The following is a 25,756-nucleotide window of genomic DNA, read 5'->3' as shown; positions in this document are numbered from 1 at the left end:
AAAGCACAAGGGGCTTGCACACACAACCAAACATGCTTGATCTTTCGTCACCTAGTGCAGTGGGAGAAAAGCACATACTTATCCAAATTGGAGCACTAGTTCTATCAGCTATTCTTGGGAGATGACAGTGAGGAGATGTGGAAGGCATTCGAAGAGCTCTCATCCTATACACCCATTATCTCCCTACAATCGTGGCATGCATATGCTACCTCACTATATCAGGTATCCGAGCAACCCATTTCCCAACCACCAAAGGACAAACCCATGTCATCTATCTTCTTCAATACACACAAGGTTCATGACACCGTTGAAACAAACTCCGAAATGGCCGGCATGATGGACTAGTAGCAAAGCCCCTATCACATGCTAGAGGTATACTTGCACCTCTTCTGGCCCACCTCTTCAAGAAGGCCCTATGTGAAGGTTTCCCTACCACTTGGTCAGCTAATGAAGGCTTTCTTACCAATTGGTCAACTAAAACTATAATACCAATCCTAAAAGCCGGAGACCCCACGGTTCCTACGAACTATAGAAAGGTCATGGTTAGCCATGTGCTAGCCAAGCTTTATGGATCGATACTAAAGCATGAGTTGAGAAAATGGGGACAGAAGCACCAACATCAAGCACGTGGACAGGTAGGGTTTAGGAGGGGATACTCCCCCCTTGATCATATCCTCAGACTCCAAGCCATCATCAAGGAGCGAAGGGCACAAGGGAGGTGGATATACAGCTGCTTTGTGGATTTCTGTAAGGCCTTTGACACAGTACCACAAGCCAAGCTCATGCTGAGACTACAAGATCTAGAGGTCCCGACATGATGAGATCGGAGGTACTACCACTGTATGAGTCTATCAAAGGATGGGTCCGAGCACCATGAGGGCTGTTGGAGGAGATCACCAACACCATTGGAGTGAATCAAGGATGCCCACTGCGCCTACTCTATTTGGTCTTTATATTGATGAAATATCAGATTACATTGATAGACTTGGAGGGGAGGGAGTCGGTCTAAGGGGGCATTGATGCTGACATAGTCCTCATCTCCAGCACACTGTACAGATTGCAGTGCCACCTCGATGTACTATAAGCCCTTTGTCAGGACAGAGATCTCACAATGCACCTTGGGAAAAACCAAGGTTATGGTGTTTAATACTTCCTCCTGGTGGAAAAAGTAAGCATCACAGAAATTGTCATTGACACCTATTGCCCCTTCACCACTTGTCACTCTAGGCATGTGATTGGTCATAAGATGTTTATCTCCCTTATGGACAACCATAGAAAAATTAAGTTTCAACAACAACAGAAGCCATTAAGCAATTTGTCCAATTGGCACACGGCTTCTTTACTAAATACAGGAATGCTTTGCAATCTACAAGTAAGACCTGCCAGGCAGTGCAGGAACTGGTGGATGAATACCATGCAGGACCTGCCAGGTGGCACATGAGCTGACAGGTAGTGGGCAGGGCTGGCAGGTGGCACAGCACGCAGCAAAGGCAGGCAGGAATGGCAAGCAGGGAGGCAAAAGTTGAAGGTGGCAGAAAAGGCAGGGATGACAGGAGAGGCTGCACAAAGAGGCTGTGGGCAGGTTGCAGGCTGCTGGAGATTCTGATATCACTCAAGAGCAGCAAGCGTAGGCATCACAGTACCAGAGAGCAGGATCACAGTGTGAAAAATTTCTAGTTCCACTATCATTTGCTTGCTTTCATTTGCAAAAGTGAGCTTGTTTTGGCTCTTTATTTTGCCTAGTGCTCCTTGGAGCAATACAATGAACTGTGTGTATATTTACCACACTCTACAAGCACCAAACCTTAAAAAGTTCTAGTCACAACCAACATAAGAGGTTGTGAAAGGGGAACAGACATCCCATGGGAAAAAGGAACAAAGCCATTATGGATGGGATGAGTTAAATCCATCATCACACAAAGGTGTACATAAAAATGAATTTATAGAGGAATCAGAACTTTGCATACATGGTGAACAAAACTGACAACCCCTGAAAACTGTATTCCCATGTTCCTAAGAGGTTACAGCAGCAATCCTGCAACTTTGCCACCATGAAACAAAAAATAACCATTGAAGGACCCAAAAATGAGCAATGCTGTATCTGACCATCTGAGACAGCTAGGAAAAGCCATCCCACTTAAACTATAAAGAATGATTTCATGTCTAAAACCTATCAAATTCAGGAAACCTGAAGTTACAGCCTTGAGAGGCCCAACTGGATTTGCAAGTTAATCAAATAACAATAGTAATCATTTTAAAAATATTTTTAAAAACAGCCTAAAGAATTTACCTCAGAAGGACGTACATCCTCCTTCGAAGAATCCTCAAAGTCTTTCCTTATGAACTTCAAATAGTGTGCCGGTGGAGGAACCTTCTGATCCACCAGCACATATATTTTCTCAACAATATTCTTATTGACAATTTTCCGCTCAATTTTGAATTCCATCTTCGGATATGACCCTTCCTGATAATGACAATCTAGGAACTTCTCAAAGGGAAAAAAGTGAACACTTTCTTGTAACATATTGCAGAAATTAACCATCAAATAGCATATTATACTTCAGAAATTGTGTTCAGTACCTTACAGTATTTACATGCCTTTTTTCCAGGATCAAGCAAATCCTCCATTTGTTTTTTCCTGGATGTGGAGTTGATCTGTTCCTGAAAATTGATGGAATAATAAGCACTGACAAACCTCAGGACTCCAGAGACACATTTGTTGATTGACTCAGTAATATTTTGCAAGTAACAGAAATCAAAATGTAAAGTCTAAAGTGAATGATATAATATGGCTTCTTTCTCAAGATATTATATAAGATGCTTTTTGAAGTTGATGAAAGTAAAGAGGACAGTTACATTTCTACAAAAGACAGACCACCCTACTTTTGGAAAACAGCACAATCTAGATACCATGTCACAGGCATTTAAAACCCATGCAAAAGATGGCCTCCACAAGTCCTTTGTTTCAACCTCTCAATTATTCGCAGCCTCAATACACCATAAGTTTTATATTTCAAGCTAAGATCCACATCATGTTCTATGTTCAGGGCCTCTGCCTTCAAGGAAACTATTCAGACAGTTAGCTCATTTTATTTTCACAAACCTTCCCCCTTCTTCACAAACTCTCTTAAAAACTTATATCAACCATCCCAAACCTGAGAACCCTTTCATTTGATCCTCAAAGATTGATGGACACCTCCCAACCATTCTGAAGGAACAACTCTTTTTCTTGACAAAAGTTCCTTCGATTAGACCAGTACAATATTTGAAGAAACAAAATCACAGTACATCCTATCTGGCTACTCCATGAGCTTTCTTTTTTCAAAGAAAACAAATTTAAATTAATAGCATCTTGAGAAAAGCACAGACGTTTAAAAAAAGCACAGGAAACTCCTATCATAACTACAATGGCTAGGTGAACAACTAGTCACGTGGGCTGTCATGCAGGAACTCTATGTTAGTTGCTGTGTTAGGAAAACCGTAACATAGGGATTGTCTTTACTAAAAGACAGAAAAGCAATAAAAGAAGACTGAGATTTAAAAAAGGAAATCTAAAAAAGTTACTCTTATACCCATATAGATAAACCATGCTGAGGACTGACAACCCCCCATAGTTACCAAGAACGGGGAACGGGAACGGGAACGGGACCCCCTCGAACGGGGGGAACGCCCAAAGCGAGGGAACGGGAACGGAGGGAACGGTATATATATATATATATATATATATATATATATATATATATATATATATATATATATATATATACTCTAGAGAGAGAGAGAGAGAGAGAGAGAGAGAGAGAGAGAGAGAGAGTCAACACTAGTCTTAGAATCTAGAGAGACAGATCATATCTATTATCAACCATGAATTATAATTCATGAAATTAGACTCTAGAGACATAATAATCAAGTTTCAACTTTCAACAATAATAAAGATTCAAAACATTGTAACCAGCAATGGATTGTCACATTCATAATTCAACACTGTAATCAACAATGTTGCATAAGTCCAACTGGCAACAAGTGTGCATTGCAAAAACACAAAATATGCACTAAACAGTAAACTTTAAAGCCTAAATAGTAAAGATCCAAGTTACAAGAGCTCCAATTTCCAAGTCAATACTCTAAAGCTCCAAAAGGCTAGCTACTAAGTGCTCTGATTCATGGAAGATGGCTCCACTGTGCCTGAATGCTCATCCTGCTGAACAACATCCTGCCCATCATCATCACCATCATCATCATTGTCATCTTTTTCCCAACATATAAAAGAATCAGCCTTTGCAACTGATGTACGAGCTAGCAAGCGAAGATTGGAGCTCACATAAACTAGGTCATTCGTCTTCATTGTACCAAGCCGATTTCTCTTCTTTGAGTGAATGTGATTGAAAGAGCTCCATAGTTGCTCTAAACAAGAAGAGCTAATTGTTTGGCTAAGAATACAAATAGCCAAACTCTGCAACTCTGGAGCTTCTGCCTAAAGCAGCCCCAATATTTGTCCTGCTCTAGTGCATCCTCTGTACCAAACATCCCTAATGTTTGTCGATATATAGAGAGCTGATTTTTAATTTTGCGTTGCATTTCACAGCTAGGATAAAGCCTTGCAAGCAATGTGTTCCAAGCCTTGACCACCTCAAGGTCTCTTTCTTGCATCTTTCCTTGAAACTCAGGATCAAGCACATATGCTGCAGCATGCATAGGAGAGTCATACTCATTCCATCTGCTGATGCATAACTCCTTGATTTGCTCATACCTATCTGCATTTGGTTCCAAACTCTCCAACCTCTCAATCATGCGATCCATACCTTCATAGATCTTCCCAATGCATGGATCCATGCCATCTGCAAGCCTCAACATGTGCATAATAGGATCAAACATTTGGTTGGTGCGATTAACCTCATCCCAAAAATCTCTATTAGAAACATATGCATTACATAACACAGCAGTAGCAGTGGCAGCCCCAGTCCAATTTTCACACTCATCACTAGCAAATAGCTCCCTAATTGCACCTTTGCAATAGTGCAATCGACCAAGCATAAGAAAGTTATATGCAAATCGTGTATCCGAGTATTTAAGAAGTTCTTTGTCACTTCTCTTGCGAAACTCAGCATGCAAGTACTGATGATTACATATAAATGTGATAATCTTGTTGCCTTTTGCAACAAGAGATGCAATCCATGGCAAGTCCCCAATATCCTTCAACAAGTTATTCAAGCAATGCGCCATGCATGGACTAAAGGTGATATGTGGATACATTGCTATTAAAATGTTTCCTGCTGCCCTGTTTGTAGGTTCACCATCTACCACAAACTGCACTACATTTTCTGCCCCAACAGCCTGCATTGCCTCGCACCAGTCAGATGCCAATACATCTGCACTCTTTCCAGTCTCTGAAGCATCATGACTACCAATGAAGTATACATCTCCACGAGAATATGCAACAACACCATGTATGGACCTATGGCGTGTGTCACTCCATCCATCTGCTATCAATGTCACTCCATTTCTTGCCCATTGATTGCGAATATTTGCTGTTGCAATCTCTATGGCTACTTTCTCCTTTTGAAGCAATGTAGTCCTGATAGTTTCTGATGAAGGGGGCTTATATGTGGGTCCATACTCTGCAATCTTTGTCACCATATTTAAAAAATAAGGTGACCTGGCTGATTTGAATGCAATATGGTCATGGTAAAAAAAGCGTGCCACTGTTGCATCTGTTTCCTCTTTTTTCTTTGGTTCCCATGAAGTGTGCAATGAACTCTGTTTACCACCACGACCTGTTGCCATTGATGGCCCACGAGAAGGCTACGTAGCCACTAATCCTGGTGGTCTTCTACATGAAGCACCATGCCCTGCTGGTCTTGGAGTCCATGTTGTTGGATCCACTACTATATTTGGCGTCCTCCTGGCATGTGAATTCCCCATAGATGTGGCTATGCGGTCAAGTAACTCCTGCCTTTTCTCAATTGATACATTGGTGCAAAAACGCACCTCTTTCCCCTCCTCATGTAGAAGATGGGCTCTCACTTTATCAGCCCCACTAGTGCGAGCATAAGGGAAAAGTTTGCATTTCCAAGGGCGAGCCCCTCCACCTCTCAATGGCACCCCTGCATCTACCTCATCCCACCATGACCAAGTAGTGCTTCGACTTCGTCCAGTTGTTGACGAAGTACCTGCTGAGGATGATGAAGATCCCATAGATGTCAATGCTGCCATCTATATAAAAGTGACAAATAATCAGTAAAGTTCAATAAAATTGCAGAAATTTGCAGCCAAAATTTCAACATGTGTGTGTTAAATTTTTAGCAATGCTAAAAATGCCAGAACTTTGGTGCTACTTCAGCCTGCATTCCTTTTACTGAAAATGCCACAAATTTGGGGCATTCTAGCCTGCATTCCCTTGCTGAAAATGCCCCAAAATTTGGAGTATTTTCAGCTCCCAAACTTGGGGCAATGACAGACTCAAAATGCCCCAATTTTGGGGCATTCCAGCCTGCAATTCCTTGCTGAAAATGCCCCAAAATTTGGCACATTTTCAGCTCCCAAATTTGGGACAATGACAAATTTGAGAATCAAGATAATGATCCTCGGACCTTGAGACTTCACCTAATCGTGGGGAGGAGTCACACCAGGCAGGAGAGGCGGGCCAGGCAGGCGGGAGAGGTAGAAGAGTCCCGAGAGCAAGTGGGAGTAGGGCCCAGGCAGTGGGGGCAGGCGGGGCAAGCGAGATAGTCGGCGCGACAATCGGAAGGGCAGGCGGAGCATGCGAAGTGGGCGGGGACAGTCGACAGGGCAGGCGGAGCAGGTAGAGTGGGCGGGGACAGCCGGCAGGGCAGGCGGAGCAGGCAGAGTAGGCGGGGACAGTCGGCAGGAGGACTGGGCGGACCAAGTACTCGGCGGGAGTGCAGCGTGCCAGCAGGAGCAGTCAACGGGCGACGTAGGCGAAATGAGCGACAGCGCGGGCGACAGACAGACGGGCGCAGGCGAAACGGGCGACAGACAGACGGGCGCGAAACGGGCGACACGCGGGTAGTTCGAGACAGCGCGGGCAACGGCTACAATAAAAAAACTTAAAAGTTAAAAATTAAAAAATTTAAAAAACTCTTGAGCTGGAACGGCCGTTCCAGACAGGGAACGGACCTGGAACAGCCAGGGAACGGACTGGAACGGGAGGGAACGGGCCAGGAAACGGGCTGGAACGTTTCGCCAGCGTTTCCTTGGCCCGAACCCCTCGGAATGCGTTAATCCGTTCCTATGTGCCGGAACGGGCGTTCCCTGTCTCTATGCAACCCCCTCTTGGATGCACACCACCTGGCCTTGGCTGATGCCTGCTCCATGTTGCTTGCTGCTTGCTGCTTTCCCTTTACTGCCAGCCACCCCCATCCTGGCTGTTGCCCCCTGCTTGGCACACCACTCCCTGTTCTGCCCACCTCCCTCTGTAGTGGCTGCTGCCCCCTGCCTTTCCTGCCCCCACCTGTCCTGCCTGCCACTCCCTGTCCTCGCGACACCCCTGTCCAACCCACCATCTGCACCCCCCCCACTCCAAAACCCAAAATCCACCTCTCTGCCCAACATTTTGCCTCCTGCTCCCTGCTTGACCGGCTGCTCCACCCAGCCTGCCTACCTGCTGCCATCCTCCTCATCCAGCCACCCTGGTCCTCGCAGCCAACATCCTTACCCTGCCTACCACCTGCATTCCGCACCCACCCTGACCCACCCACCCTTCCAGCTCAGCCTATTACCCCTCTTCCACTTCTAACCCCATGGACCTGACCCACCTCCTGCCTTTGCTGTCCTAGGTTAGCCTTCCTCCAAATCCTTGCCCAAGCTGCTTCCATCTCCCCTATTTCTGCACAACCCACCCTCTTTTGCCTCTACCCCCATTTGCAGCTGCCCCCTTGTGCCTCTATTTTGGTCTTTAGTATGAGGATATAAATCCAAGAGATGTGAAACCAATGTACTCTAGAGCTACTCCCTGCTGAGTATCTCCTTGGCAGTAGAGCTTGGCCCTCCGCTCAAACCTGACACCAAGGTCAAGATAGCATAGGGATGGGAGTCCTTGGTCATCATCTATAGCACATGATCCACCAGAGCTTGGCCATACGCTCATGCCTAGATAGTTCCAACTCTAGCTTGCACATCCCTTTGGAAGCGGAGCTAGACGCTGTGCTCAAGCATCCCACAGGGAACAACACAGATCCTACCCTAACTTGGAGCTCTCTTTTGAGGAGAGCTTGGCCCTACACTCAAGTTTGGCATTAGAGCCCACAAGACAAGATAGTTCCTAGTGTATCTTGGATATGGATCCACATTGTCATCATCTACTTAAGGTGTATCTCTTGCAACCCTTGATTTGTGGTGTTTAGTATGGGGATATAAATTAAAGAGTGAGCGCTTGGTATTGTGTTCTCAAGTCCCCATAGGGAACAATACAAATCCTACCCTAACTTGGAGCTCTCTTTCAGGGAGAGCTTGGCTCTACACTCAAGCCCGACATCAAAGCCCACAACACAAGACAGTTCCTACTGTATCTTGGATATGGATCCAAATTGTCATCATCTACTTAAGGTTTGCATCTTGCCACTCTTGATTTGTGGTCTTCAATATGAGGATATAAATTCACAATTCCTTGAACAAGCTGCTTTTATCTCCCCTATTTCCACACACACCCCCACCCAAAAAAGGGAGCCAAAATCACTACAGTAGAGCTTGGCACTAGTAAAGTGAGTAGCAGCAGCACCACAAACACATGGAGCTAGCAAGATGCACGAGATCGGAACTAGTCCTCCACAACCATTAAGGGCTCCAATGCAGGTCCCCCACACATCTAAAGCCAATACCTTCCAGCAAATCCACTTTGCTCTAGACACAAGCTTGCACTCCAAGACAAAAAAGACCACCCTCAAGGCATTCTCCCTTGCTCCGACAAATCCACTTCGCTCTAGACACAAAGCTTGCACTCCAAAACAAAAGGACCGCCCTCAAGGCATCCTCTCTCACTTGCAAACTAGTTGAGATCACCTCACCCCCCCAAAATTCACATTACAAAGGACTCTATCTAGGCAACTCTCACTAAGACCTTAGCAAAGGTCACACAACTTGTACCCCCGAGAAAGGGATACTTCAAGCTTCAATTCAAATCATACGACCAAGTGGAGGCAGCACTTGCCACCAATCCGTGTTCTCATAGCATATTTTGACCAGACGAATCAATGGCCAAGACTATGCATCACTTTCTTGACACCACTTGCAACCCCACCCCCTTTGGTGCCAAGTTTATCCAAGTTTACACGCAAGCCAACTACGCCTTACACAATGTCAATGCTTGTAGACCAATGAATCTCAACTCAAAAATGCTAGCCACTTTTCCCTCAAAGTGCAAGGCACACCATCAACTTCTATGGCCATGCAAGAATCACAGATTCCACAACCCTAGATAGCAACAACAACTCAAATAGATCCAAAGACGGTGACACGAGCAATCCCCCAACAGATGCCCCAAGCCATGGATGCACCGCCATCCCCAAATCTCTCTATTCACAAAGCGGAGCCTCCACTGTTGATCCCATCACAAGCCCTTGATACCCAATAGGTAAAACAAGTTCAGACAATCTAGGAGAATGACTAGGAAACCGACGGCTCAAATGCATATTCTAAGGATTGTCCCTCCTTACATCTGGCAACAAAGCTACTTGAGAGCAAACTTTAAAGAATGTATGCTACAAACACCAAAGTCAAGCATGGACTGCATGGCCACATCAATCATAGAGACTTAGGTCCCACCCCCCAAAAAAGTAGTTCCTCTCATGGAACGCACAAGACTTTAGCGAACAACATTTCAAGCAGGGCCCAAGCCTCACGAGACAAAACTTACTCAAACCATTGGTGGGAAAATCAATAGATTTTCACATGTTACAAAAGCACCACCGCATCATAGAGAGGATGTCCCAAGTTGCCAAAAGTTATTGCCAAAATAGAGCCACACTTTCTAGGTAACGGTTGTGGGAGTCAAAGATATAGATTGGTGTTTGCAAACGTTTTGAGAAGCACTGGACCTAATCAATACAAGATTGGAGTATTGTGGTTTCAAGGACAAGTGTATAGTTCTCTCTAAGAGTGATGAACACACTTATTGGGCTACTGATCGTTTATGCCCCAAACGGTTAGTGAAACAAGAGACAGTTTTGAACTACCCTTAGGTAGTTCCTAAAACATGTCTATCATTGAGAAGTAAGGGGCGACTTTGACATGGTAGACGCTTTGGAAGGATAGTCACCAAAAATGTTTCATCACGTTTTGTATTTCAAGGTTTTAAGGTTTCTTCTCACGCTTCGTTTCATTGCCCACCTCGAGCATTCAAGGTTTTGAAAAAATATACCTTACTTATAGATTAAATTTAGTATATAATAATCAATTACAAGAAGAAATACATCCATAAAATGAAAATCTACATTCCACCTACATCCTAGAGCCAAAAATCTAAAGCCTAACAAAAAAGCATGCATTTTGCCTACTCATTTATAAAGTAGCATTCATGATTTACAAATCACAATATATAGGCTATAACATATGGATAATGCCTAATGTAAGTAAAAGTAAAAACTACCATTCATAGGTGCAATTCTTGAAAGGAATCCTTATGATGAGACGTTAGTCACTTGCGAAGCTGGAGACCAAGGCAAAAAAGGAGGCAGAGTATCCGCAATAGGTGCAAGAGGAGAGCATGGAGGAGAAGGAGAAAGAAGAGAAAGAGAAGAGGTGGAGGTCAAGGACGAGAAAAAAGTGGAGTAGAAAAAGATGGAGGAGAAGGAGATGCACTAGGATGGGACCATGATGACACACACAAGGAGAATGTGTGTCATGAGGACATTGTTAGAGATCAGTGATCATAGCCTGCACAGTCGGACTGTGCAGTCGGACTGCCACGTGGCAGTCCGACTGTCTGCAGCCCAGTCGGCTGCATTTAATGCAGCCGACTTATTCCAGGCTGCGCCCTATTTTCTGGCGCCCCAGTTCGTGGCAGTTTTCGACTATTTATAGTCGACTTTTCCAGCAGTCTGGCCACTCTTCTCTGTCGCAGATTACAGACCGGTGCCGTGCAGTTTTCTGTCTCTGTTCACAGATTTCAGACAGCAGACAGTGCAGTCTGCAGCAGACTTCGAGGTGGACAGCAGGTCGCATCGTCGAGGTGGAGACACGCAGTCCAGCACACTGCGCCCGTGTATATCTTTGTATTCAGCATTCTATATACAGCAGATCTTCATTGTCCACTGTCTCTTTCTCTCCCTTCTCTCTCTGCGTTCTCTCTCTCTCAGTCCTACGCTTCCGCACCGCTGCACTCTGACATGGTATCAGAGCAGTGTTTGAGGGCTGACTGAGCGCAGAATCAACCTGAAGGGGAGTTTCCATCGCGACACAAATTTGCGTTTTTTGCGTTTAAGGGCAGACAGGAGGGCTGCGCCTTGGAACAAGGCTGAAACGAGTGTGGGCGCACAGGAAAGGAGTACAGGTTTTGCTTTTTCATCGCCTCCGGCAGGTGAAGAAGCTTCGTGACGCGGAAGAGCCTTAGCAGGCTGAGTTTACCCAGTCAGAGGGGGCTGCTTTTGCGTTTGAGTAGGCATTGCAGTTGAAGATGTCTACAGAGATGGACTTGGAGTTCCAGGCGATTATGGACCGGAAGGTGCCTGTCTTACCGGCTCTTCCTACAGATCAGAAGCTCGACGGCGACAACTACCGCATTTGGCGCGTTATGATGTTGGCCATCCTTGAGTCCTATGATTTGGCGGAGTTGGTACAGGAGGATATTGACCGGCCTTCGGTAAGAGATGAGTCCAAACTCTCTTCCGATGCTCGTGCGGAGTTGGCCAAGGCCCAGTCTCATTGGGACAAACTGAATGCCAAGATTCGATCCTTTCTCTTTCTATCATGCACTACAGCCGTGATGGCTCACATCGAGCACTTGACGGTGGCTCGTGAGATATGGCTGGAGCTTGATCAAATGTACAATCGGATGACCCTGATGAAGAGGGTTTCTTTGGAGGTACAGATGCGGACCTTGTCCGTCAATAAGTCTTCTTCGCTAAGGGAACACATTAACAAGCTAAGGCAGCTACAGATGCAGGTTCAGAATGCGGGGAAGCCGATTTCCTCCGAAGACATGGCGATCACACTATTGTCCCAGTTGCCGCCACGATTCGGTACATTTTACTCTGCCCTTATTGCTTCAGGGCGAGAGTCTACTCTTCGCTGGGGAGAGTTGGTTCCTATGGTCTTGGACCAAGAGGAACAGTTAAAGGGACAGAATGCTTCCAAGTCAGAGGCGTTGACAAGTCAAGCCTCTCAGAAGAAGGGGAGGACCAAAAGAAGAAGAAGGGGGATAACAAGTCCAAGAAGGACACGGAGAAGGACAAGGACAAAGACTCCACATATCATATTTGTGGAAAGACTGGCCATTGGAAGAAGGATTCCCCTGACAAAGACACGAAGGACACCAAGAAGAAGGATACCAAGGATTCTGGAGCGGTGGCTGCACCCTCATCAGCTGCCTTTCTACATTTGGTTGTCATTGAGGACGCTTCACCGAATGCTTCTGATGCTGCGATGACGGCTCCCCAAGCTCGAGAGTGGATTGTTGATAGTGGTGCCTCACGGCACATGACTCCTTCATCAGATGGTGTTGCCCAACTACAACCTTCGCGTGGGCAGGTTCTCATTGGAGACAGCTCTTCAGTTTCTGTTGCAGGTCGGGGTAAGATGCACCTTATTCCGGATGGACGAGGTGGCACCCATACCTTAGAGGTTTTGCATGTACCAGGATTAGGGTACCATCTCCTTTCAGTTCATAAGATTTGCTCCCTTGGTCTTTTAGTGGAGTTTGACAGTTCTACTGTGCGAGTCCTTGATCGTGAATCGAGGAAGGTTCTATCATCTGGATATGAGGAGAACGGCATTTACAAACTTCTTACCTCACAGTCACAGTCTGAGTTATGGCATGCTCGGTTTGGTCACCTGAACAATGACTATCTTCGGAGGGCGTCACGTGGACAGCTTGTTCGAGGGTTGCCGGATATAGTGGTGAGCCAGCAGCCATGTGTCTCCTGCATACGGGGAAAGCAGCATAGGGATGCCATTCCCCACACAGCTTCGCGGCGGTCTACTTCACCGATGGAGCTAGTATCTATGGATCTATGTGGCCCTATGAGGAATGAGTCCCTGCGTGGGAGCTCGTACTTCATGCTGATCGTGGATGACTACAGCAGGATGACATGGGCCTATTTTTTGGCACTAAAGTCAGAAGCTTTCTCGCACTTCAAGGATTGGCTTCTCTTTGAGGAGAACTGATCAGGCCGGAAGTTGAAGACCTTGCGATCCGACAAGGGAGGTGAATTTGTGTCTAATGAATTTGCTCGGTTTTGTGCAGATAGAGGAATTCACCAGGAGTTTGCCAATACCAATACTCCTCAAGAAAATGGTATTCTAGAACGGAAGAACCGCAGTGTGATCGAGATGGCGCGCACCATGATGGAGCACCGACAGACCCCTCAAGTTCTGTGGGCCGAGGCTGTGGCTACTGCAGTCCACATCCTTAATCGATCCCCTACTTCGGCCGTGGAAGGGATGACTCCATTTGAGGCTTATTTTGGGACGAAGCCAAATGTTTCTTACTTTCGAGTCTTTGGGTGTGATGCCTATGTTCACATTCCCAAGGCTCACCGTGATAAATTTGAAGCGGCTTCCCGAAAACAAATATTTGTTGGCTACAGCTTCCAGTCCCAAGGCTACCGACTGTATGATCCCGTCAAGCGGGATGTATATACTAGCCGTGATATGCGGTTTGTGGAGGTTCCGGCTACTTCAACGGGTGAAGAGCATCCCGTTCTTGGAGATCCAGGGGAGAGTTGGGCTCCTTCTACAGTTCCACTGGAGCGCGTGCCTTTTGATTATGATTCTGTTTCTGACACAGAGTCTACTGTTCCACCGGACCCTTCTGAGGAGTTACCCCCGGTGGATATTCCAGAGTCTTCTGCTGATGGAGAACGACGAGGGGAGGTTCGGCCTCCTCCTCGCTGGGCCCGTGACACACTCCGTGATTCAGGGATCGAGGGGGTTCCTGAGGAGTGGGGACCGCAGGATGGTCCGCGGCGGTCACGGAGGCACCAGGTGCATTCTTCGGAGCTTGTTTGCTCCAATTATTATTTGATGTCCCGTGTTATGCAGGCCCGAGAGCCCACCTCCATAAACGAGGCTTTACAGTCCGCCCCATGGAAGAAAGCTATGGAAGCTGAGTTGGAGGCTATTGAGAGGAATGGCACTTGGTCACTTGTGCCACGCCCCTCGAAGAAGAAGGTGATTGGAGTCAAGTGGGTCTTCAAGACCAAATATCTCAGTGATGGTACTTTGGATAAGCACAAGGCTCGCCTTGTTGCTAAGGGTTTTGCCCAACGCCCAGGGATTGACTGTCATGACACCTTTGCCCCCATAGCTCGTATGGCAACCATTAGAGCTGTTCTTGCTTTGGCTGGCCATAGGAGATGGCCTGTTTATCAGTTGGATGTGAAGTCGGCCTTCCTGAATGGTGATTTGAAGGAGGAAGTTTTCTGTCTCTGTTCACAGATTTCAGACAGCAGACAATGCAGACTGCAGCAGACTTCGAGATGGACAGCAGGTCGCATCGTCGAGGTGGAGACACGCAATCCAGCACACTGCGCCCGTGTATATCTTTGTATTCAGCATTCTATATACAGCAGATCTTCATTGTCCACTGTCTCTTTCTCTCCCTTCTCTCTTTGCGTTCTCTCTCTCTCAGTCCTACGCTTCCGCACCGCTGCACTCTGACAGACATGTATTTGTGAAACCTTACTTAACATGTGGATTAATTTTCAATTACATAATTAAGTAAATGTTGCAAATGTGAGGTGCAATTGGGATTAAAGTATATTTACGAGCCCGGGACTCAAGGAAATCACGGGATGTCAAAGATAAACATTGCTATAAGTTATGTTGCACACATACTTGGAGGTATCAGGTGCCAATTGTTGGCCTAGGTCATTCATTTGGCCATGAGTGTCAGCTGGTGACACTAGAGAAGTGGCCTTTAATAGTACCAAATGCCAATTTGATGGTCAAAGATGGCGCAAAGACACTCAAGAATGAAAGTTACCTAGCCAATTTAACTATTGGCCAGTTAGATTTTTTTTAGGGCACCGAAATAATTATTAGATTAATTTTCAGTATTTAAAGACTGAAAAATAATATTTAATTATGGATAATGTTGGAAAAACCATTTGGGAAGGCTGCCACTTGTCAAAAATGCCCACGCAAGCCTGAAAAACGTCTTTAGAGGCTTGAGAGAGGCATTTTTAGTGCATTCAGCCTGCAAGAGAGAGAGAGGAGATGCTGATAGTCTGATTTGCAGCCATTGGAGGACCTTTTGAGACAGCCAAGGCCAGGAGAAAACCAATCAACAGCAGGTGACAGGATCTACAGACTATTGAGACAGGGCAGCAGCAGTAAATGACTAATTTTCTTCAGTTATTTGCATCTACAAGCTGTAGTGGCAAGGCAGCAACTGCATTTGACTGATTTTCAGTCATTCTTCACGACAAAACTCTGAATTATCTCTCTCTACAGCTTTTCCTCTCATCTCCCAGCCATTTCACAGCTTTGCTCCAAAGATCTGAGTATTTGGACCCTTGAAGGCTGAGAAATTTCAAATTTCTCTGCTGCAAACCCTGTTGAAAATTAGGATTTAGCAGCAGCCTCGGGAAGCGTTCCAAAAATTGGAAGCTCCAAGACTTGCATTCAACAGGCCTGAAGTTGTTTCTGTTGGGTGTAAAGTCCCTACATCTCCGTGTAAATGGTCTTACGAGTGTGAACACATCCTTATTGTACCTGGTACCCTAACATATAAATACATTCTTTTATTCTTTGTGTACCATCACGAACTAGTACACCTATCTCTGCATTCACTCCCTCTAACTCTCAGCTCAGCTCTGCACCTCACGCCTTGATCTAGCACTCCATTGCACACTCTCCCCTACAAATTAATATGAGAGCACAAACCAAGGAGACGAGCATTGTGGTGCTCTCGATCAAGTGAGCAGTTGACAACCAGCGCAAGCGAAGGACTGGACGTGATTGGACAAGACTATTGGTCGACAGCTTTGTCACAGTCGACAGGCGACTGGACGGCAGCAGGCAACACGTGTCTGCCGACATGCGCAACCTGCAACCTGCATGACTGACGGGCCAACCCACGGGCGCAACCTGCGTGACTCTAAATAGGCGCAACTTGTGTATCTAACAGGCCGAAGGACAGGACATGACTGCCAGGTCAACGGACCTGTGCCACATCATTTTTTTTAAAGACCACAAATTCTTTTTTTTTCACTTCAAAATTCTCCTTGAATTTCCCCTTGGCCTGACGGGGTTTTGCACGCATAAGCACGAAATTCACATTTGTGCATATTTATGCCCAAAAAACTGGGGCTTTTCAAATCGAGTGCTGCTCATGCAAAATTGAGGCATCTGCATTAGAAATTGCAAACATCGTGCACGTTTGAATTGCAAAGTTTGCCAAACTTATTGAAATTTTGCTCATTTGAGTGAAATTTCTCCACATTGGACCCATAAAATTTGGAGATTTAGCTGTATTGGTGAAATTTTGTTCAGTTGAGTTAGATTGGCCAACATTGGTGCACAATTGGACCTGAGAAATTTGGGGCTTTTGCAAGATGTTGTGAAATTTTGCTAATTTTGCCCATTTTATGCTTTCGAGAACATGTATTAAGATAAAGGGGCATATAAAGTAGCACCCTCCAAAAGGAAAACACACCCCACCCCAATTGAGTGACAATTTTACAAGAAAGATGTGGTTTTTTAGTCACTTAACAATATAATATGGATTTTTTAAAATTACACATGAGCTTAACTTAAGTCAAACAATTGAACCATGTAAAAATTTTTATATTTTAGATTTTGTAAATCCTTAAAGCAATGCATCCTCGAGTGTCACTCTATTGGCCTCTTACTGTCCCTCTTTTATGAACCTTTCGTTTGTAACTAAGGCTACTTGATTGAAAAATCAAAATATCCCAATATTTTTTCTTTGAGCTCTATATAATGTAAGTAGTTTGACCATTAAAACACATTTATGCAACTCACTTAGAAAAAAAAATTATAATGGAGGATTTTTAGATGGCACTCTATTGGCCCCTTTACCCTAATGCAATCGGGGCAAATCAGTCAGTGAAAGTTTGGGGCTTTTGTTGAAATCTCTGGATTTTGGCAAAGTTAATGCGTGAAATGCACTTTGAAAATATTGTTGAAGCAATCTTGTGGTTATAAGCAGAGTGATTTGAGCATTTTTATATCCCGCTTGTGCGATTTTGGAGAAATTGCAGAGATTTCTTGGTGTTTTGGGTATCAGAAGGTGATACAAGCACATACGTATGCAGTACACATGTTGGACAGCTCCCATTGAGTTTATGTATTGCTAATTATTCATGTTGCACCAATCTTAGTGATCATTTGCAAATCTAGAATTGGTGCAAATGTATTTTTGGTGATATTGCTGAAGTGGGAGTTACCTGGCATTGATGTATGCATTTAATGTATGCTGAAATTGCAGTCATACTGCTGAAAGTCATTCATTCTACTGCTGCAGATATACTTGGACCGAATATTGTATTATTTGCTGAAAAATTGGGTTGAAATCAATTGAATATTCAGCTCATTTTTGCTATCATAAATCGCAGCATTGAATTTCTGGTTTATTGCTGAAAAATGGCTGCAAATGCTTCTAGCAGCAGTGACACTAAATCCCTATTTGAAATCAAGAGGTTTGATGGCATTGGCTTTAACTTGTGGAAGGATAGGATGCAAGGCATTTTGTTTCTCAAGGACTATGAAGATGCTCTCTTGGAGATTAAGCCTACAGCTATGACAGATGTGAATTGGGCTAGACTTAATAAGAAGGCCATTGCATACATTAAGATGGCAATGTCTGATGATGTACTTAAAGACATCAAGCCTCTTGATACAGGTTATGCTATATGGAAAAAGCTTAAAGACACTTGTGAAAATACAACTCTTGTGAATCAAGTGCATCTTATGCGTAAACTTGTACACATGGAGTTGGATGAGTCTAAGCCAACATCTGAGCATTTGAGTGCTTTCACAGGGGTTCTGAGTCAGTTGTGCAAGACTCTGGTTTGGCGGCTTTCGATGATAAATTGAAAGCTATTTTCTCATCGATGACTTTGCCTGACAGCTGCGAATCTTTGGTTGTGTCACTTAGCAACAATCCTGCTTTGACTTTTGATGGTGTAAGAGGTTCAATCCTTAATCAAGAAATCAGAAGAAAGTCTAGTGGTGAAAGTAGTGGCTCAGCTTACCATGTGAGAGGCAGGTCTGAAAAGAGGGGTAATGCAGCCAGTAAAAGGAAAAGCAGAAGCAAAAGCAAGGGTAAACAGCAAGATATCACATGCTATCAATGTGGGCGTAAAGGGCATAAAAAGCCCGATTGACGATACTTCAAGAAAGAGCAAGAAAGAAAAAAATAGCAAGGTAAGAAAAAGAAAGATGATGACAGCTCTTCCTCAAAAGAAGTTGCAAACGCAAATGTTACAACTAGTGTGGTGATTGAAGAGCTTTCTGACACTGAAGAGATACTTGTTGTAGCCTCATGTAATGAGCCAAACATTATAGCAGTAGCAGTTGATATGCAAATCATCAAAAAAGAGGTAATTGATGCCTTACTTTCGACTCATGATGGGCTGTCACAATCATGGATAGTGGACAGTGATGCCTCTTTTCATGTTACTCCCTCTTTAGAATCATTTTCTGAATACATTGCAGATTGCCTAGGCAAGGTTTACTTGCGTAATAACTATGCATGTGAGATAGAGGGTGTTGGCACCCTTCACTTAGCTCTTGAAATTGGCCAAGAGCTGATTTTACAGGATGTCAAATTTGTACCTGGCATAAAGAGAAGTCTACTATCAGTTGGGTGCCTTGATGCTAAAGGATACTTTACGACCTTTGGTAGTGGATCTTCGAAGGTCCATAAGGGCTCTATGCTCATTGTTAAAGACAGCAAAAGAGGGACTTTATATTACTTGCATTCTGAGCATTACCTGGCAAGTTCTTGGCTGTGGCAGAAATCCATTCACAGATGGAGCTTTGGCACAAAAGACTTGGTCATATGAGCCAAAAAGGCCTTTATGTTCTCTCCTCTTTAGGGAGATTTGATGTAAAAGGATTTGGTCTCGAATTTTATAACGATTGCTCTATTGTCATTAAGAAGTCTCCTTATTACTCTATTGTCATTAAGAAGTCTAATGCTCTTGACTTAGTACACTCAGATGTGTGCACTATGCCTGTTAATTCATATGGAGGTGCATATTACTTTGTTACTTTCATTGATGGTTTCAGTAGAAAGTCATGGGTGTATGTACTTAAAAGCAAAAAGGAAGTGCTAGATGCTTTTAAAAAGTTTCATGCTTTTGTTACCACACAAAAAGGGCTTAAGTTGAAAGCCATAAGAATAGATAATGGGGGTGAGTATGTCTCAAATGAATTTAACAAGTTTTGTGAGATGCATGGCATTAAGAGGGAGTTGGCAACCCCTTATTATCCTGTATCAAATGGCGTGGTTGAAAGATTTAACCGCACACTTTGTGTGAGAGTTAGATGCATACTGTCCACAGCTAATCTCCCACAACAGTTTTGGGGAGAGGCTCCTAAAACTGCAGCTCATGTATGCAATCACTCTCCCAATCGTGCATTGGAAAATGGCATTCTTGAAGAGATTTGTATGAAGAAATTTGCTAGGGTTTGCACTGAGGACACACAGAGTGTACAACCACGACAAAAACACAAAGAGACAAACACAGACACAAAGGGCAAAACTCAAACGCTAAACACAAAACTCAAAACTCAAACATAGAAACTCAAACACAAACAGAAGAGGGGAGAGAGAGAATACAACTCTGAAGTGAATGAATACTGTAAATGAATGTAAGAGTATACAGTGTGCTCAAGGGCAGAGCAATGTCGGAGTGTGACGTGCACCGAAGACAAATCCCAAGTCTGTGACCACCAGTCTGAGTGTAGGAGTGCTAAATAGGGAATGGGAGCAGGCCGGTCACCAAAACCCAGCAGTTTGGATGCTGGAAACTACTAAATGCAGCAGTGCATTGCCGATCGGAGGCTGAAAACTGCGCACAGTCTGCTATAAACAGCAAGCTAAAACAATGTCGGATGTGACTGGCGATGACTGGATGATCAGATCGGAACAGATGATAATATTGCCAACAGCTCACGTTAGCATGGATGAAAGCACCAACAGCAGGAGCAAACACGGATGGAGTGGCAGCAGTCTTGAGGGCTGGACAACCACATGGGAGGAGACTGATGGCTGAAATCTGCACGTGGAGTGAGAAACTTGCATAGAAAGGATGAATCTGAATGGGGGCAGCCTGTTTATTTATAGATATGGAAGGGCGCCCCAAAAATTAGGGTTTCCACTGAACTCCCTCAAACTGATCCCCATTTTAGGGTTTCCACTAAACTCTCGAACTACTCCCCGTTTTAGGGTTTTACTCTAAAAGAGCATTTTTTAGTGTGTTTTGGGGCCATTTGAGAGGCTAATCAGCAGGCAATGCATGTTTTAGCTCAACACCGCCTCTCAGGCCCAAAACTGAGCCGAAAGGTTAGGCCACCATTGTGATGTTTATTTACCCCAAGGTATCCCACCCCAAAGCAGCCAGGGTATCAGACAAAGGGCGCACGTCGGTTGCCCAGTGGCCTACCAAGACTACAAAGGCGATGGTTATCTTACCAAGGGGATCCAAGTAGTCACCCCAGAGAGACCAGTCATCGGACAAAGGATGCACGTCGGCTGCCCAATGGTCTACCAAGCACTACAAAGACGGATGGAACCACATTGAACTTTTTTTTTTTTAAATAAGTGAGGTAAATTTTATGGGATGCGGCCGATTGAGTAATAGTGACCCAGAAGACAGGAGTAGGGAGGGTACACCCAACACATCACAAAACAGAACAAGCAAACCCATCCACTCAGGGTGTTGATAACAAGGAAAAATAGGTGATGAAGGAGGATGGTGGTGTGGTGACATCTGCCGCCGCCAGAGGAAACAGCTTAGGATCTGCTCAAGTGGTGCTCTGCACAATGAGATGCAAAGTATATTGCATGCTGAACAATGCTCATGCAACAGGTGCCACTTGGACAGTGTCCCTCATGGGAAAATTGTTCACTTGCCCAAGTGCCCTAGTACAAAGATTATGAAATCATGCAATGCAAAGAGTAAGGTACAACAGGAGGGAAAAGCCAATGTCAGAGACAAATTGCTGAAACCTGTAGAATACCAAGAAGGATAGGAACCCCCTCTCAACCTGGATGTAGATGCCAAAGAAGGAAGAGGAGCCTCATGTCGATCTTTGGATGGTGCCAAGAACCATAAGGAATGAAAGAAGATGAAGTGGATGAAATCGAACTGCTACTCATTTTAGGGTTTCCACAGAACTCTCTCGAACCGCTTCCCGTTTTAGGGTTTTACTCTAAAAGAGCATTTTTTAGTGTGTTTTGGTATTGTTTAAGAGGCTAATCTGCAAGTAATGCATATTTTAGCCCAACAGTTTGGTTTGGCAAACTTGCTTCATATGACCATTTGCGTGTCTTTGGTTGTGATGCCTTTGTTCATGTACCTGTAGAACAAAGGACCAAACTACACATTAAATCCATCAAGGGCATCTTCATGGGATATGGAGATGAGGGAGAGATGGGTTATAGAGTTTGGCTTCCTCAGGGCAAGAAGATAGTACGCAGCCGCGACGTAGTATTTAATGAGGCAAAGTTGTTGAAAAACGCTATACATGGTGATCTTGACAAAAAGAAGGTCAAATTTCAACATAAACAGCCAACCATTCAGCAGCCATTAGCTGAAAATTCTGTCCCTTTTGATGCTGAAAATGAGCAGCAACCTATTGTGCTACAGCCACAAGGTCATGGACAGCAAATAGATGCACAGGATGAAATAGGACAGCAAGAAGAACATGCTGAAAACAGATTACAGCAACAAGAAAATGCTGAAAATCAACCACCTGATGATGGTGTGCACATTCCTCAGGATGCAAGCCCACTGCCCAATAATACAGATCATTGGATAAAAAGGTCTACACGTGGCAGAAGGCAGCCAGAGAGGTTTCAGCCATCTTTGGATTACATTTTGCTAACTAATCAGGGTGAGCCTCTGACATTTAAAGAGGCACAGTCATGTGAAAACAAGAGAAAGTGGGAGCTTGCTATACAAGAAGAGATGAAGTCTCTATATGCAAATAACACATGGGAGCTTGTACCTTTGCCCAAGGATAGGAAAGCTACTCCTAATAAATGGGTTTACGAAGTGAAATGTATTGATGGGAAGCCCAAGTACAAGGCACGGCTCATTGCTAAGGGCTATCCACATAAGGAAGGCATAGACTTCCAAGAAGTCTTTTCACCAGTGGTGAAGATGACTATGCTCTGTGTTTTGTTTGCTCTCACTGCATCCTTGGATTTAGAGTTGGATCACATGGATGTGAAGACTGCTTTTCTTCATGGTGACTTGGATGAAGAGTTGTACATGAAGTAGCCAAAAGGATTTGTTATTCCAAGAAAAGAGCATTTGGTTTGTAAGCTGAAACGCAGCTTATTTGGGCTGAAACAAGCCCCTAGACAATGGTACAAAAAATTTGATACCCTTATGCTCAGCCATGGATTTAAACACAGTCATGCAGGTCACTACTAATACACCAAAAAGGCTGATGATGGAAGCCTTATTGTGCTAGTTTTATATATGGATGACATGCTGATTGCAGAACAGCATAAGAGTACTTTGAATGCTCTTGAAAGGCAGCTGATTTCAGCCTTCTCCATGAAAGATTTGGGGGCAGCTGAACACATTTTGGGCATGCGCATTAAAAGAGACAAAGGGCAGCATTTCTGGTTTCTCTCATAGTGTTGGGTATTTCACTCATGCCTCACTTACGCCTATGCTCACATAGGAGTGTCGGTGATCAATACGACACTTTGGCACTTTTTACTCTCGGTAGGAGAGGTTTTTTCCCCCAAACTTATGGTATTATTTTGTATGTGCTTATGACACACACTTACGGGCACCTACTGTGTTCGCGTGTGAACACCCCCCTACAACCCTAAGGTTTAAGGGTTGTAACTTGTACTTTCAGTTTACACTCTTTCAGTCTATCACATTGGGTGTCATGCTTCACTCTCTACTGTCTACTGGTTTTCTGTGCTGAGCTTCGATCCTGTCCTCTCTCACATTTGGTATCAGAGCATTGCTCTGCTCTGCTAAGCTCAGTTGTACTCAGGTATAACTTTGCCCACCATGGAGCTCCTCACCAAGCGCCACCGTCCTGTAGCTCACCAATCCGCCAGGAAGCTCCTCGCCAGCGCCACTACCCCTGCCTTGCGCCGTCAATCGCTTCACCCACCTCTGCTCCTACCCTACGCCTTCAGTCGCTTCGCCCGCCGAACATTTGACACCCGCCAGCTCCAACCTCCGACGTCCAGCTCGCCCAACAGTCCCCACATCACCTACCTGACCCGCAGCTCACCACACGTCTGACCCGCCAAATGCGTCGTGAGGAACGAGATAGCCCGTTTGAAGTGCCACCAATCAACCCACGCCTCACGTCTCTGCGCTAGTCATCCCGTTTTTTGGTAAATTGTTTTTCCCAAAAAAAAAAATCCTAGTTGCAATTTCTAAAAGCAAGGGTTTCCACGGCACAGACACAAAATTCAAGAAACATGTCTCAGACACATTGAATGTAATTTCTAGACACATTCATAAAAAAATTTTGGGCCTTTTATGTTTTCTGGGTACACTGGCATACGCATTGCAGCTATAGTCACTGAAAGATTGTTTTGACAAATCCGAGGCAAGAAATTTTGGCGATTTTGCTGATTGCACGTTGGACTACGTGCATAACAGACAATTTTGACAGAGTCCACCTCTGTACACTAATTGCAGAAAGTTATTTCCTGCAATTTCTGAAAATTTTCAGATTTCCAATGCGGTCTTGCTTCTACATTGCTCTTTTGCATCTTTATTTGGTAATTGAAAATCCTAGAAAATCAAGGAGAAGATGTTTTCACCTACGTATCCAAGGAGGACAGATTGGATGGAAATAACTATTCACTTTGGCCCTTCATGATGAAGAATGTACTTGTGGCCAAAAATCTTTGGGATTATATCAACGGAGAAGAAGCTCGCCCTAGAGTTGTGCCCCAGCTACTCCTCCTCGAAGAGGACGTGCACCACAGGCACCTCAGCCTACTCCACTTGAGCCACTTCTCCAAAGAACAGCAGCTCAAAAAGCATGGGATACACAGGATACACAGGCTTTGTCGTTGATTGCATTGGTAGTTCAGCGGTCAATCATCCCCCACATTCATTCAACAGCTTCTTCACGAGAAGCTTGGCTAACTTCGGAGGAGATGTTTACAGGCAAGAATGAAACTCGCATCTCTTTCTTAAAGAAAAAGCTAGAGACATTGAAGACAAATGAAGGTGATTCTATTCAGGATCACTTGAACAAAATTCAAGACTTGTGAGAGCAACTCATGAATGTCAATGAGTGCTATTCGAATGCACAGATGATATCTACCACTTTGAACTCATTACCTCCTTCGTACTTGGCTTTTCATACGGCCTTAAACCTCACCATGAGGATTGCCGCGCAACCAATCACTTTTCTTCAGTTAGTCAGTTCTGAGACTTCTGGCACATCATAGGCAAACAAAAAACAAGGGGGCACGCAAGCCAAAAAGGACAAATGCCATTAATGCAAGAAGCCAAGCCACTACATCACTGAGTGCAAAAAGTGCATTGCCAAAGAGAAGAACAAGGAGTCAGGAATGTCTGTTTCTGATGCTCCTTCCACTGCTACTGAGTCCGCGTCCTTTGTTGCAGACAGGGACTACTGTTTTTACACACGCAGTTATGACACCTCTTGGGCAGATCGAGCATTTAGCTCTACTAAGAATTCAGGCACTTGGTTTTTTGACAGTGGTGCTTCTAGGCATATTACATCTCGCAGAGATTTATTTGCATCTATTCATGCAACTCCAATTGCCAAGTCTATACAGTGTGCCAACAATACATCATACCCTGTTAGAGGTATTGTGGAGATTGTGCTCACAGCCATTGATGGCTCTACTCTTCGTCTACATGATGCTTTGTTCGTGCCAGGTACGAAGAAGAATTTTCTCTCTATTTCTTATTTAGCACGTTGTGGATTGCAGGTCACATTTGATGATGACAGATGCATGGTGAGAGACAAAGAACACATGATTTTGGTCTTGATAGGCACTTTATGTCATGGGTTATACAAGTTGGATGCTCTTTACGTTGATCAGTCAACGTATTTGACATCCACTCTTACTCCTACTATGATACAGGCAGAGTTATGGCATGCTAGGATGGGGCATGTGAACTTTGGCAACTTGATGCTCTTACAGCGTACACAGATGCTAGATGGATTACCTCTACTCGAGAGGCCTCCTGAGAACTTGTACGAAGGATGTATTTTGGGGAAAATGCATCGTTTTTCGTTTCCCCGTGATGTTGCTTTTAGAGCAATAGCCAGATTGCAATTAGTGCATTCAAATGTATGTGGGCCTATGCAGACAAAGTCATTGGGAGGAAGTTACTATTTTGTGACTTTTATTAAC

The 25,756-nt window shown here is 44.4% G+C and overlaps 2 protein-coding genes across 9 annotated transcripts in view; both read right to left on the bottom strand.

Moving 5' to 3' along the window:
* The window catches only part of LOC148009902 (DNA-directed RNA polymerase V subunit 1-like), a 222,927-nt gene that overhangs the window by 137,420 nt on the left and 59,751 nt on the right, over nucleotides 1-25,756 (bottom strand). For all 8 annotated transcript variants that reach the window (XR_015689707.1, XR_015689708.1, XM_087672949.1 and 5 more), the window contains 2 exons: nucleotides 2,581-2,661; nucleotides 2,291-2,464 (listed from right to left, as the gene is read on the bottom strand). Coding sequence is in view for 6 of the 8 variants with exons in the window: in XM_087672949.1 (XP_087529075.1) it covers nucleotides 2,291-2,464; nucleotides 2,581-2,661 (255 nt within the window). In the remaining 2 variants the exon portion in view is untranslated. The remainder of the gene's footprint in view (nucleotides 1-2,290; nucleotides 2,465-2,580; nucleotides 2,662-25,756) is intronic.
* On the bottom strand, nucleotides 2,925-5,782 carry LOC148009903 (uncharacterized). Its single transcript, XM_087672339.1, has 2 exons — nucleotides 5,007-5,782; nucleotides 2,925-3,067 (listed from the first exon to the last, which is right to left on the bottom strand). The coding sequence occupies exons 1-2, from the start codon at nucleotides 5,635-5,637 to the stop codon at nucleotides 2,925-2,927; spliced, it is 774 nt and encodes a 257-aa protein (XP_087528465.1). The 5' UTR covers nucleotides 5,638-5,782.

This window comes from Lygodium microphyllum, chromosome 30, assembly GCF_053477565.2.
Source record: "Lygodium microphyllum isolate KBCC chromosome 30, Lygodium_microphyllum_v1.1.10, whole genome shotgun sequence".
NCBI classification, from domain to species: domain Eukaryota; kingdom Viridiplantae; phylum Streptophyta; class Polypodiopsida; order Schizaeales; family Lygodiaceae; genus Lygodium; species Lygodium microphyllum.
This window is presented reverse-complemented; position numbering and strand designations above follow the sequence as displayed.